The sequence below is a fragment of the Gouania willdenowi genome, chromosome 19 (genome assembly GCF_900634775.1).
Source record: "Gouania willdenowi chromosome 19, fGouWil2.1, whole genome shotgun sequence".
Classification (NCBI taxonomy): domain Eukaryota; kingdom Metazoa; phylum Chordata; class Actinopteri; order Blenniiformes; family Gobiesocidae; genus Gouania; species Gouania willdenowi.
Window position 1 is genome coordinate 5,832,930 of NC_041062.1, and position 15,406 is coordinate 5,848,335.

Consider the following 15,406-nt stretch of genomic DNA (forward strand, 5'->3'; position numbering starts at 1 on the left):
AAATTTAACGCATAATTGTTTTACTGTTAAGACTTTATTTGAAATATGGTTATCGAGATTTATATCGTATTTCGCCATTTCGGAGAAAAAACATTGAGATATCAGAGGTGAAAGTAACAAATTACAAGTACTCACATTACTGTAATTTAGTTGCATTTATTGGTACTTGTACTTTTTTGAGTATATTTTCAAAATCAGTAATTTTACTTGTTCTTAAGTATGTTTCAAATAATATATATTAATAAAATAAATTAAGTTACAATTGTGCAAGATTTGATCTGTTCCTTTTTAAGTTTACACATGAGATGTTTACTGTATGCAAGGGAACCGTGGGAAGATTTATTACCATAAATAAATGTGGTGGGGGTGAAAGTAATTATAGTAACTTTTATAATTGAGCTACTTTTTACTTATACTTGAGTATTTTATGTATGACTTACTTGTACTTGAGTACAATTTCAGTCAAGTAACAGTACTTCTACTTGAATACGGTCTTTACACTTCTAGTAGGTATGAGTTTTGGTCCATGCACTCCACGTCACGTCACACGTACCCAGTCCTCGTAGTGCCTGGTCCCGTTCTGCAGCAGGTCCTCCAGTTGGATGGTGCAGTTGGCCACGAAGTCGTCATAGCCGATGGGCGCATCGTGGAACACCGACAGCTCCAGGCTCCTTCCCTCCCGGACCTCGGTGCAGAACTCCTGGTGCCAGGCGGGACTGTTGGTCTTGGTTCTGGTGACCGTCTGGCCCAGCCTGGTCTGGTCCAGGTTGAGGGCCAGGTAGGGGTCCAGCAGGAAGGATCCGCTCTTTCCCACGGCGTGACGCAGGGCCCAGGGAGTGGGCTTCAGGTCCACCGCCTCACAGACCCTCACCTTCAGCAGGCCACTGAACACGGGCATGGCCGCGGGCGTGTGCACGACAGGATGAGTGCGCGTGTGTGTATGCGTGTGTTGTACACCGTATTTCCTTCCAATGAACGGGGGTCACTGCGGTGTCCTGCTGCTACATCCCATAATGCCTCCGGATCCTCGGACTCTCAGCCATAGCCGAACGCGGTCCCCGCTACGGTCCGCGGACCCTCCCTCTCCGTTTGCTTGTTTGTTTACGGTCGCTCCACGAGCAGCGAAAACGAAGTCCAGACACGGGGAAAAGGGTTCAAAGGCTCGGGCTTCACACTTGGGTCTGTCGTGCGAGCCTGTCCCGGGTCAGGGTGGGAGAGAGCGCGAGCAGCAGCAGCAGCCGCGCCTAGCCATCCGGGATCCGCACTCCTCACCGGGATTATCTCCTCGCGCCACTGCGCGTGCTCTCAAAACGAACCGGAGCACGTAACTGTTTTAGTTTGAATGTATATTTATGTGTGTGTACTCCCGGTTCCAGTCCAATGCGGGTTCAGGAGCAGCAGCAGCAGCAGCAGCAGCAGCCCGAGTACATCACACAGCTCCCGTTCTTCCTCCTCCTCCTCCTCCTCCTCCTCTTATTCGGTCTGTGCGCGCGCCCTTGATTTCCCGTACCCCCCCACCAACACCCCCCCATCCGTGAGCGCGAGCTGCAGGAAATGCGCAAAACGCGTCACCCGCGCTGCTGCGCACATGCACGAGGAGTTGCTTAAACCTGTGATTTAAGGTAGAAAAAATACTTAAGTTAAAGTTTGGATGAACTGTGTACAAATATCGACTACTTTAAAAGTTAAAACAGGTTTATCTTCTTTATTGAAGTGAACTTTTTTGTAAAAGTACCCTTAAGTAAAATAAAGGTTTTAACAATAAAAACATGTTGGAATTAAACACTATAGATTTTAAATAATCCAATACTGGATTAGAAATGCTATTTTAGGTACAAAAAACTACCAAAGTAAAAGTTCAATGTACAAATATTGGCTGCATTAAAAGTTAAAACAAGTGTATCCTCTTTATTTACCAGTAAGTGAAAGTTTTTGTAAAAGTACCTTATACAAAATAGTATATACTTAAGTAAAATAAAAGTTTTGACCTTAATTTTTTTTTTTTTTTAAATTAAAGTCTATATTTTTTTAATAATCCACCAATGGATTAAACCTGCGATTAAAGGTAGAAAAACTACTCAAGTAAAAGTTTAGATACAGCAGTACAAATATCGGCTACATTACAAGTTAAAACAGGTTTATGTTCTTTATTTAAGTGACTTTTTTTGTAAAAGTACCTTAGACAAAATATACTTAAGTAAAATAAAGGTTTTAACATTAAAAACTTGTTTAAATTAAAGACAATAGTTTTTGAATAATTCAATAATGGATTAAAAATGCAATTTAAGGTACAAAAAATACCAAAGTAAAAGTTCAATGTACAAATATTGGCTACTTTAAAAGTTAAAGCAAGTGTATCCTCTTAACTTACCGGTATGTGAAAGTTTTTTGTAAAAGTACCTTATACAAAATATTATATACTTAAGTAAAATAAGGTTTCAATATTAAAAACTTGTTTAAAGTAAAGACTATAGTTTTTGAATAATTCAATAATGGATTAAAAATACAATTTAAGGTATAAAAACTACTAAATTAAAAGTTCAGTGTACAAATATTGGCTATTTTAAAAGTTAAAATAGGTTTATCTTCTGTACTTAAGTGAATGTTTTTTGTAAAAGTACCCTAGACAAAATATACTTCAGTAAAAAAAAAAGGGTTTTAATATTAAAAACTTGTTTAAATTAAAGACTACAGTTTTGAAATAATCCAATAATGAATTAAAAATGCAATTTAAGGAAGAAAAACTACTGAAGTAAAAGTTTATTGTACTACTAATAAAAGTTAACACTTTCAACTTAAGTGAAAGTTTTTACAAATGTACCCTAGACAAAATATACTTAACTACAGATATAAAATCAATATTTTAACTTTAAAAAAAAAATAGGTTGATAAAACGGGGAGAAAAAAAACTTGACATTAAAGACTATAGTTATTATTATTATTTCATCCAATAAAGGAGAGTGTAATCAATATTCTAGTAACACAGAGATGTCTCATAAACATACTTCAGCAGGCTACAATAATGACGTATATTTGTACTCCCAACTTTTGAAACAAGTCACAACTGGTCTGGATTCAGAACCAGTTGTGGTTCCTGAATAACAAGCAATGGCCCCAAAGCCAAGAAATGTCTGTGTTCAAAATGACAGATGTATTACGTGTTGTTGTGCAATGTCAGAAGAATGTTAATTATGATGTCTAATTTAGATCTAGTAGTGCTAATTATTCTTGTGTAATGTAGTAAGGAGCAGTTCGCTGGTGGCAAATCAATGTAAATGACTGATATCGTTTTGTTGCTGGTTATTTATCTAAACAAGTTTTCTAATGTTATTGCAGTAAATAACTGTCATTTTCACATGTGTTGTCTTCATTTATTTATTTATCTATTTATGCTGCTGTTGTTTATTTTTTATTTTATTTCTATTTATTTTATTTTATTTGTACTATTATCCTATGTTGGTATTGATTTTTCTTCCTACTGTCTCCTATTCTATTGTGTTACTCCAACGTGTGAATTTCCACTCTGGGGATCAATAAAGGTCTATTCTTTTCTATTCTATTCTATTCTATTCTGTTTTAAATAATTAAAATTACCTGCTGAATATAAGAATATTGCACTGGTGCCAATCCATGTCACAAACAAACAGAACCATGTGCCACACATGGTTTAAATTAAATAAGAGTTTATGAACTAGTTTGCAAAACATTGAGTTACAAATTGCTGGACGTAATAACACTAATTATAAATGTTTGGAATATTTTACTGAGTTGAGTTTGGCCCTAAAGCACATGTGGATTCTCTTTATTAAATGTATGAACAATAGTAACTGACAATGAACCAAAAATAAGCAACGCTGTAGGTTTTAATCATTAACACAAACACTGGTTAGTGGCGCCATCTGCTGGCAGCTAGTGCTAATAACAAGCGAGTTCCGTTCTGACGTCACTGAACGCTGCATTCAAGTGCTCCTCGGAATTTCTCCACTTGTTTCCAGTGAGGACAAGACGTCAAACTGATGGCTACAAGTATATAAAATACGTTAACACAATTATTTCAATTCAAAATTAAAACCAATCCTTTTAAAACGTACTTAAGTACAAGTGAATTATTGATTTAAAACTATTCTTAAAAAATGCATGTACCCATAAAGGCAACTCAGTTACAGTAACGTGAGTACTTGTAATCCATTCCTTTCACCTCTGTACAATGTAATTAGATACAATGATACTTAGATACAATTACAATTACAATTGAATATAAGTATATATATGTGTTCATAGAGTTAGGTGAACTTTTCAATGTATTTTGGCACATCTATTTGATAAATAATACAAAAATAATGAAAACTATTGGTATTATTTTTATCTGCATAGTTTTACCGGATTATTTTGTAATAATCTTGCAGTTCCAGTAAAATAAAACACTATGTGGTTCTTTTTAACTACAGAAAATGTGGAAAATATGAAAATCCACAAAATATTGCCTATTACCGCTGGGTGGCGCTGCTTTGTCTTTATGACTTGTTATTTCTCATCACTTTATATAGCTTTCACATAAAGAAACCTAAATAATTGATTTTTCTTTTATAAAATGTCCTATTTTCACACCCGTGAATTAAAAACCTTAAGTTATTTATGCATAATGCAAACTACAGAAACAAAACAAAGAAGAAAAAAGACTTACCTTATAGTTCATGTTATGCATTAATTATTTAAGTCAATAGGATTGTTTAAAACCTTTCCTGTTTAAAACCTTTTAAGCCTTTTATTCATCTATTTCTGATGTTTTGGCCAATTTAGATTTTAAACTTGATCTTTTTTCATCAATGGATGTGTAAAATGTGTGCGTGTGAATGAAAAAGTGTATCCTATAACATTAAAAATTAGTTTGATAAATGTATCCATGGCCCTGAGACGTGTTCGAGTACCCCTAAGGGTACACGTACCCCTGGTTGGTAATCGCTAAAGAGTTGCAGATGTTTACTAGAATTAAAGGTGTTACCTTGAGTCAGATGACTGAGCAGTGATGTGTATTATTATTATTGTTCAAATTAATTTAAATTATATTTAAATAATAAAATTAAGTCATTACATTGTTGTTTCACTCACACATTTAATGTCTTTCTTTTTATTTAAGTCATTAAGAAAATTGTAGTCGCTGCTATCGGTGTTTACAAAGAAATGATATGGCAAAAAAAGAAGTAAAAATCACTTTTAACACAATGTCCAAAATATGTTTACATTTATTTATTCATTTTCATTTTATTTATTTTTTAAGCACAAATGATCCTGAAAAATAGGTATTGCACGATTATGCCACTTACCATTTACACGTTTTAACAAATTAAAGGGCAAAGTGGATCAGGATATATGTTTACATTTAATAATGAGATGAATACATTTTACTTTAATTTTGTAATATCAAATTCTGTATTAGTGTTACATTGTGTAAATAAAAAAGATAGATCCATGCTTCTTTGCAGTTCCAACTGCTTTAAAAGTGATCATATCAAATGTGGGCCATGGTTCAAACTGCTCCTATATTTGGTCCCTCGACTAAAATGAGTTTGACACCCCTGTGACATAAAGAATATATGTTTTTATGTAAACTTTTTTTTGCAATACTTTGCAGTTTTAATCACTTCATATACTGTCCCGCATTGCCTGGAAAGTTTAACTTCACACTGACTTTCATGCAGCCATGGAGCTGTTGAGGGAATTTCTCCAACCGACCACAAAAATCCAAGTAGAAGTGTATTATTGATCATGCAAACCCACACTGTGCCTGAAGGGATGTAAAGACAATGGTGTCACAAAAACAAACAAACAAACAAACAAAAAAACAGAGCCACTAACAGCCATATATTAAATAATTTTATTTAGCGTATATAAAATAGCAAAACATACTCTGTATCGATTAAAAATGACATACAAACAAACAACAACAACAACAAGGGTGAACTTTGAGAGCAGATGGATGCATCATCATAAAAGGAGGTATAGGAATTAGTGATGATTGTCTAAAGACAGTTAAAGACGAAAAGACTCATTGGCTCATTTAGTCTCTTAATCTGAATTTAAATAAAAAACATTAAAAAGAAGAAAAAAAACTGGCAAAATGACAGAATTCTAAAAAAAGAGTCAGAAAAAAACGTGTAGAAACACAGTTTCTATAGCTCGATAAGGATAAACTTTGGATGATTCCCTGAACATTTTCTTCCAATCAGAACTCCACATTCTCATCACAGGTCCCCAAAGGTCCATTCGATAGAAGAAGAAAAAAAAGTCTCAAACATCTAAATCCGAGTCACTGTCCGTCACTGAGAGGAGAGCGTCTCCATCCGTGCGCTCTGCGCTCCCGTCTGGACTGATCAGTGCGCGCATTGCGTCTGGACACATGCGATGGTGCTGCAACCTGGAAGAAAAAAAAAAAAGAAAAAAAAAAACATAATTAGTTAAAAGTGTCAGAAATCTATTCTAAAATTATAACAAAAGGAAAACAGGACATCTTGACAGGTAAATTGAAAAAATAAAGGCACATTTCCTCTAAAAACCACTAATCTCTAGTTGAATCTTTCACACTGAGCGATTTAAAGCAACCCAGCAGGATTTCTGACTTTCACTGACCCTGAAACGGTTTTAGAAAGAGAAGAACCGACAAAGAGCATTTGTGGAAGTTCAGCAGTTCTCCAGTCAGAATGTCCGTGCGCTTTTACGCATGACTGGCCCTTTACGCACAACATTGACTTTAGATAAAGAAGAACCTGTCTCAAGAAAAAAAAAAAAACATCCATGTAACTAATCATTACGCCTAATAAGACTTTGTGTGGCTCTGATAATAAATTAAACACGAAGGTCCATTTTTAATGTCCAATCAGGACATTTCTCTTTAAACACTGACCTGTTTTTGGCTGCTGCTGCCCGGTCTCTCTGTCTCCGGTTCTTGAACCAGTTCCCAACCTGAGTCGGTGTCAGTCCAGTCGCGTGAGCCAGCTCTCTTTTCTTTCCCGGGTTCGGGTACGGGTCCTGCAGGTACCACTCTCTGAGGAGACCCCGTGTCCGCTCCTTAAAGCAGTGCGTCTTTTGCTCTCCGTCCCAGATGGTCTTCGGTAACGGGAACTTCTTTCTCACTCGGTACTTGTCCACGGGTCCGAGGGGCCTCCCCCGGAGCCGCTCCGCCTCCCGGTAGTGCGCCTCCAGCCACATGGCCTGCAGTTTGCCGTGCGAGGCGCGCGTAAAACGGTGCGTCTCCAGGATGTTGTAGAGCTCGCGGAAGCTCCCCGTGTGGTACGCCACTACTGCGCGTGCACGCTGCACGGACTCGTGCTCGGAGATGGAGTCACGACCGTCCGGTGTCACCGGGAGCGACCAGAGGAAGCGGGCGAGGCGCTCCACGTCCCCGGTCTCCTCCAGAGTCTCACACACGCTGGCGATCTGTGCCGCGGAGAAGCAGAGACGCGGGAGGGCCGGGGGATGGTCGTCCGGGGACCGGGACAGATCCAGGACCGGGGGTCCATCTGCAAAGTGCGGCAGGAGGAGGCGGGAGGCTGAGAAGAAGTCGAGCGGAGATCTGAACACCATCTGGATCTCAGAGAGACGGCCCGGTGCAGACTGCTGGATCCAGCACGGGTCCCGCGCTCTTTAGCTCACCTGAGGGAGTCTGGGAGGGACTACGAACCTGCACCGGATTGGTCACTCCAGGGCTGATGCGGGGTTGCCATGGCAGCGCTGTCAATCAAAGGGATTTGGGTCCTTTGCTTGTAAAAACTGCAAATCTGCATCAAATCTTCTCCAATGATGTTTCATTGTTTCTAAAAAATCAGAGCTTTAGTTTTACTTATCCAGTGCGTCATATTACCTCATTCATATCAAGAAATCAAAACTTTTCATACACTCAGATGCAACAGAAAAACATTTACATTATTAAAGCAATCAAACGAAAAAAAAAAAAAACAGTCATTTTATCACACGATAAAAGCAATTTAATCCTTTATAACAAACTTTGCACATTTCCATCCCATCACATCCTAAATCTACTCATATTGACTATTATAGATCAACTATCTTATATGTGTCAAACTCATGGCCTGGGGGCCAAATCCGGCCCTTTGAAGCATCCAATTCGGCATGCAAGAGAAAATAAAAAATATGTAAATCATTGTGTAAATGAAACTTAATATTTGCAGAGGCTCACAGTTTTCGTGGTGCTCAATGGCAGTGATTTTTAATGTTAAACTGTTGAAAAAACATTTTTTTTTTCAAAATACTACATCATATTTTCCTTAATTAAACAGAAATTGGTCACTTATTGCTTGGATATTGTCAGTTTCTTTGTATTTTATGTATACATAGAAGTGCAAACTATAGGGCACAATAATATTGAAATTACTCATTTTACTGCATAAAAAGGGCCCACTTTAGATCAAACTGCTATTTGGCCCCTGAATTATCTCATAAAGTCATTTAATAATGCAAACACTGAAAGGTATTTGTTTGTGTTTTACATTTTCTGCATGCGTTTTTTTTTTTTTTTTTAACTATTTGCTGTGCATTCAGATCACCTTTGAAAAAGTAGATTCTAATCCTAATATGACATATGGTAAAATATAACAACATATATAACAATATTAATCATTTTTAGCAATTAACATTTGTCTTTTCGATGTGTCTTTAGAAAAAAGTTATTGTTCGACTATTGAAAATCAACATAAACATAAAACATATTCTATCCTTATTTTGATTCATATCATATTATTACAAATTTACACCTATAATTCAATTATCAGATTAAGGAGTTATACATTTATCCGATGAATTACACAGTCGCTCCTTTTTTCTGAATAATTTTATGAACGGCACCAATAAATGTATTTATCTTAGTGTTTTTTTAAATTTATTTTTGCACATGTAACCTTTATCTTTCTATTTACATTTATTGTTACTTGCTGTTAAATAGCAATACAACAATAAGTAACCATATACTGTACATTTCCACTGTTATTAATGAAATGTATCCATTACCAGGTAAACTGTATTTCTATCTATAAGTACAGCTTTACTGACCTCTGCGGAACTGAGCAGCTCTTTCACTTTCAATTATTTGACTTCAGAAATGTCTCTCTTTTTGCTAAAATCAGAAAGAAAATATTTTGCACGTACATTTTCAAAAGTAGGCCAACCTAAACATTTGCCCTTTATACGTCAACTTTGAAGACAGAATGCCTCCCCAGTGCAACAAAAATGACACAATAAGTTGAAGGTCATCAAAATAAATATTTCAAATCAAGAATGAAACATTTCATAACGTAAGTGAAGCAGTCTGAGCTCTCACTGTAAGCTGCTTGCATCATTAATATCAGAAACACTGCTGCAGGTGTGAATGGAAACCGTGGAGCGTATGTTTCTCTAAGTTGTGTCCCCATCACTCTAATCACTTTCCCATTTTCTAATATCCATAAATTGAGGGATTAGCCGCTCTCCGGCTCCATTTAGTTACCCTGGATTAGCCCTGAGGCCGACGCAGCCTGCTAACATTAGTGTAATGGAACACCAGTTTCAATCAGCATTAACACATTTTGGCTGCACTGGACCGTATGCTTTGGAGCGTGGCACAAGTGTGCACTTTTATTTTGAAAGTTAAAAAGGGATAAGAATCAGAAAAGCTACTGTAAACTAAATAAATTATGGGAAAAACAGCCCATTAGGATATCGATTATGGATTATTAGGTCGATATTGGATTTATAAAAGTTTTTCTCTTGAAAAATGAGAAGAAATAACTTCTTCTGAAGCGACTGGAAGTGTAGATATAAAGGGAAGTCATTGATAATGTACTATGGTTTCATTTATTCAAACAACATTTTTCAGGAAATTTACTTTGATCTCCTGTCAACTGTCTGTCTTCCTCAGAGGTGTTCATGTGTCCTCATAATGACACCTAATACTCTCCCACACCTGGGACTCTCTTTTCCAGAGACCAAGTTTTGGTCTTGGGTAAGTCTTGGGCTCTGTTTAAAATGTCATAACGTGCTATTCATACGAAGTTTGACGTCAAAATGAGTACGCAGTACGTTCACATTATATAGTATAGTATGAAAAGACTGAGAACGCGAGAAACTCGTATATATACTATATCGCGACATGTTTTAAGTGTGCACGGTGGACACACTAGTCATACTCATCTGCCCCATGATGCATTGCGACCAGAATACAAAATCGTCTTCACCTTTTCAAATCAAAAAACATCTCTTGTTGTCTTCCATGAGTTTTTTTAACGCTTTCGTAAATGGGGCTCTTGTTTTGAAGTTCACCGGACGTTTTGTCAGTAGCACAATGACAGGTCTTCAAAAATCTTGCCCGCCCATATATGCTGTGTCCTCAAATTTCGTTGTTATTGTGTTTTTTGGTGCTTCTGTTTTTTTGGGGGGCTTTCCATTTAAATCTGGCCTTGCGCACATTCTCCTGTCTGCTTAAGTTATATTTCCCCTTACGCTCTTCTGAACCTGGAATAAGTGTAGCGCACCAATAAGGTGAAACATTATAATGCACTAGAAATATGAACTCAGATACAATGTAAGCCACACGGACTCATACAGTAATATTGCAAAAGAGACTCCCAGAAAGAATCAATCCAAACAGACACTGTCACGTTGTCATGGGGTTCAATATGTAGCCCCGTAGGGCGGTGGGTGCTACGTCATGGAGCTTATCAGATGTGATCCCCCGAGTTGCGCCTCAACTGCTGCTGCTCGATAAATGAAACTCTGACAGACGTCAGACTTCTGTCCACGTTGGCCACAGTGATGTCCAACTATTATCATACTATGTCCAACATAAAGCCACAGTTTGATCCACTACAGAGTAAATAATAAGTGAAGATGTCATATGTGGAGGTTGGTGACATGCGCATGAGAGGATGAACCAGAAACTGTTCTCACACATATGCATTTTTGGTCAACTTACGAGCGAGAGAGGCGCGTAACTGCAGGTGAGTAAAAAACAGCTTAAGTCCAAACAGGAGAATAGGCCTGTAAAGGAGCATAGTTTTGGACCTGCTTTTTTCCCCTCTTCTGACCTCCTGTTTTCCACTTCTCATATAAGACATACGGGGCGCCGCCCTTGTGGTGACCCACAGTTCTCTCGCTCCTGTCCTCCCATGTTCTATGTGATTGTCTTTTCGTGTTTCTTGGACGCGATGAAACTGAAACTGAATTGCCCCTCAGGGAAAAATAAAGTATTCTGAATCTCAGAAACGTCACCATGAGATGTGCATACGCAAGTTTTATGAATCAAATTAGCACGTATTGATATTGTACTTAGTCACTTTCTCACTTAAAATGCTTCTAGAACTTTCAAAGATGGAGAATCAACAGAGATATTTAGCCCCAGTGTGCTTCAGGTTTTTGTCGTTGTAGGTTCCAAATGCATCTTGGGAAACTTGGAAGTATACTTCAGTGCGATCGCGCATCATCCTAATCATACTTATAGTCTATAGTAGACAATAGACTCATTGAGTTTGTTTTGTATAATACACCATTTCGATTTCAATATTAGTTTCAACCATGTTGATGAAGTAGTCTTTCAGGCAGCAGGTGATTGGACTTTTTTTTTTCAACAGTTCAGAATCATCTTAGCGAGAAAGTAAAGCCCATGTTTTTCCACATCCCTATTTTCATCCACAATCTGCTACATTTTACCCCCTCCATCCTCTTCTTTAGGGTACCATTGTGCCACAAACTCTCCCGGAGCTCTGCCAGAGCACAAAAGCACAACAAAGACTCAGGAAGTGATTAGTGGCTTAACGAGTGGGGGGGACGTTGGGGGGGCGAGCGAGGGGAGCTGACGGCCTCCTCCGAGAGGGGGTTAAAAATTTCAGGGCTTAAGGGGTCAGTGTTAAGTTGTGGAGGTCAGTGGAGAGGTTAATTAGGAGCAAGGCTTTTGTTTACAGGGGATAAGAATCCACAGGGGCCATTCACTTTGTCTCCACCGTTGTGTCATCCACCCGCTTTCAGACCACTCTGCTTTCCATTTTCCTCTTTCTGATTATTGTCACATTACTGAATGGAAGACATGGCTGAATTAACGTAATTGTCACCTTAACGACACACTCGGGGCCCTTAGCGCCACAATGCACAAACACACACCTCGAGCACCTTCCCCTGGAGTATATCAGGCATGTCCTTCCACATTTGATGGAGAGTTTGGAGAGTCTCAGTTTACTGTGTGTGTGTGTGTGCGTGTGTGTGTGTGTGTTTGTTGCTCTGTTACAAAACACAATGCAACCATTCAGATTCGAGTGTCTTAAGTGAGACAGAGGGATGCTCGGCGACAAAAGAAGGAGGAGAACTGATGCGGGAACATCTTTATTAGCAGAAAAACCAACTTTCTTTACAGCACCAAGATGATCAGTTAGCAACCTTTCAGGCACACAGTCTGAATGGAGTCTAAACATGTGTTACAAATCCAAGTGACTCTCCTGCCTATAGTCTATGTACTGGTATAGATATAAATACAATGCACTGATACCACTATGGATGTGGTCAGTGAAAGGTTTGGTGCAACATGGATCAGGTTTTCTATTACAGTATGTAGATATAGTTTAGTCCTACTTCCTCTGGCTCAATTGGAATGTAATTTATTTATTGGATTGGTTTTGCTAGCGAAACATCTTAATTTTTAGCCCTAATGTCTCTGGAGCTTGTCCAAACCCTTAATTTTCAATTGTTGTTAGCCATTATTACCCGTAATATGAACCAAATACAAAAAAAGACAACTTCAATTGAAAAAACCTTCCAAATCAAAGAAAAAAAGTGTTAAAATGCAATTATTTGGGTGTCAAATATTTATTTTTGCATTTTAACACTTTTTTCTTTGATTGATATGTTCTTTTTTTTTTTAAAATATGGGTTTTAATGATTTAAGTGATTTTAATTTTTTTTTTTTTTGAAGATATTTTTTGATTGAATAATAAAGACACATCTACCTGCCACAAAAATCCAAAAATCCAGAACTCAATGAGAGATACAGCGTCCACACATACATCCATCCCTACATGCATACAACCCAGATGTGGCAGCACAAACACCCTATAGGAATAAACATAATAATTAGATGCTTTCACATTTTGGATTGTCACAGCTGGGACAGATGTAAAAGCCATAATTACATGGTTATTCCGTGTCGTGTTGGTGTCATCGCACATCTCAGGGTGTTTTTAATTATTAGCATCACTGACGTAAACAACAAACACAGTCATGAGCTGCCAAAAATACAAACAGCTGTCTCACAGGTTTGCCACACAATGGTAACGCGTTAACACCCGCAGCAGTTGTTAATATTTGCATGAGCTCAGAGGGTGAAGCTGAAACAAAGAGGATAATATGAGTTATTATTATATTATGTTGGGATGATTGTCTGCCTCTTTGTGTTCGCAAACAAATAGTTTACGATGCTTTCACTGGGAAACGATCAAATATGTGTATGACCTCATTTTGACTGTTTATAACAGGGGCCAAATAAACCAATTTGATCTCAAAAGGGTTTTACAATTTTACCATAATTGTGCCTTAGTTTTCTATTTCAGATTAATTAGCAATTTTTTTGTGTAATTTGGAGGAATTTTGTGGAATTCTTTGTTAGAAATTGCATGATTTATGGAAAAATTGAGAGTTCTTTCCACAATTTGCTATGAAATTTCATGTGATATGAACAAAGGTTATTTAAGTTTCATTAAATTGATGAATTTGAGATTATTTGTTAATTTTCACAATAATTCATGTTTTCTCTGTCATTTTACTTTCTTAGCGGGCCGAATTGGATGCTCTAAAGCAGTTATTCTCAATTGGTGGGTCAGGACCCAAAAGTGGGTCGCGAGCCTGTACTGGGTGGATCGCCAACAGCTGGTCAAAAATAAGTAAATACTTATCGTCTCTCATGTAGGAGTTGGCCTTTATTATGGAAAGAAACTTTTATTTTGACAGGCATGGTGTGAAATGCATGTTGCACAGGGAAATATATAGATTTATGTTTCAAAAAAAGATTATATATGTGTTTTTTCAACAGCTATTTTTGAAAAACTAAATTTGGTTGGTGGAATTCTAAAAAAAAAAAAAAAAAAAAAAAAAGGGTCGCGATTTAATGAACGTGGCAAAATGTGGGTCCCAGGGGAGACCAGTTGAGAACCCCTGCTCTAAAGGGCCGGATTTGGCCCCCGCGCCTTGAGTTTGACACATGGTTTATAAGAACCTGTCTTTTGATTATCCACTGATTTGATATTAAACAATTCAGTATTGTTGCTAAAGACAGAATATATATATATATATATATATATATATATATATATACAATATAATTTTGGTTGTGATTTTTTGTTTTGTTTCGTAAAACAAGAAAATTCAGAAAACCACTCAAACACGCAAGCATGATGAGAACGATGGAAAAAACATCTCCTAATTTAAACTATAAATTCATTAAAATACAATGCAGATTTTTTTTTTTTTTTTTTTTTTTTATCGCAGTTCATCCTTAAAGTTTATAAATCTTCAATAAGCAACAAAAAACTAAAAGTTTATTTTTTCAGTAAATAAATTCAAAATATTACTGCACAGCACATTTATGTTGTAAAATAATGAATCGATCATCGCCAAAATAAAAGCACTGATCCCTAAACTGAAAACCTGCCTGTGACCCACTTTAGGGACCCAACCCACCATTTCAGAAATCTAAACAATCAATTTTACTGTAACGATAATTCCAGGATATATGTTTTTTAACTATAAATTTAGTCATTCTGAAAACTCTGTTGCACTTCAATTAAGTGAAATTGATGTTGTAATGAGAATGGGGAGTAAAGAGGAGAAAGGGAAAAGGAGGAGGAGGAGAGGGTGGGGTGGGGGGCTGTCTGGTGTGGTTGGGGAGTAATCTGCTTTAATCTGCTCCATGTTAACCTATCTGAGCAGCAAGATCCAGATTATCCCTCTAACAATGGCCAGCTGCTCATCTGCTAAATTACTCCACTCAAAATCATATTCTCTCACACACACACACACACACACACACACACACGCACACACGCACACACGCACGCACACACACACACACACACACACACACACAGTTTGAAAGTAACCAAAGCAATATGAAGTTGATCCACTAATATTTGGAGATATCTACATAAATAAATGTACGAATTAATTTAAGCATTGAATGAAAACAAGGCATTTGTAGACTTTTGATCTATCGTCATTAAAACAAATGAAATGAGAGATTACAGTAACAGGTCAGCGTGTGTCTATTGTTTTTGAAACGTCAGGCTTATCTTTGGATCCTTGGGGTGATGAACCTGCAATGATGCCCATGATTGTGGACCCCATGCACCATCATCAAATTAAATCCCCCCCCCCCCCCCCC

The 15,406-nt window shown here is 37.4% G+C and overlaps 2 protein-coding genes across 2 annotated transcripts; both read right to left on the reverse strand.

The window, feature by feature from the left end:
• Positions 1–538: 538 nt before the first annotated feature.
• On the reverse strand, positions 539–1,499 carry prkcea (protein kinase C, epsilon a). Its single transcript, XM_028476848.1, has one exon. It carries the CDS (start codon positions 896–898, stop codon positions 539–541), a length of 360 nt encoding a protein of 119 aa, XP_028332649.1. The 5' UTR covers positions 899–1,499.
• Positions 1,500–6,288: 4,789 nt separating this feature from the next.
• On the reverse strand, positions 6,289–7,581 carry six3b (SIX homeobox 3b). The gene is made up of 2 exons (XM_028475651.1): positions 6,902–7,581; positions 6,289–6,415 (listed from the first exon to the last, which is right to left on the reverse strand). The coding sequence occupies exons 1-2, from the start codon at positions 7,579–7,581 to the stop codon at positions 6,289–6,291; spliced, it is 807 nt and encodes a 268-aa protein (XP_028331452.1).
• Between the last annotated feature and the right edge of the window lie 7,825 nt (positions 7,582–15,406).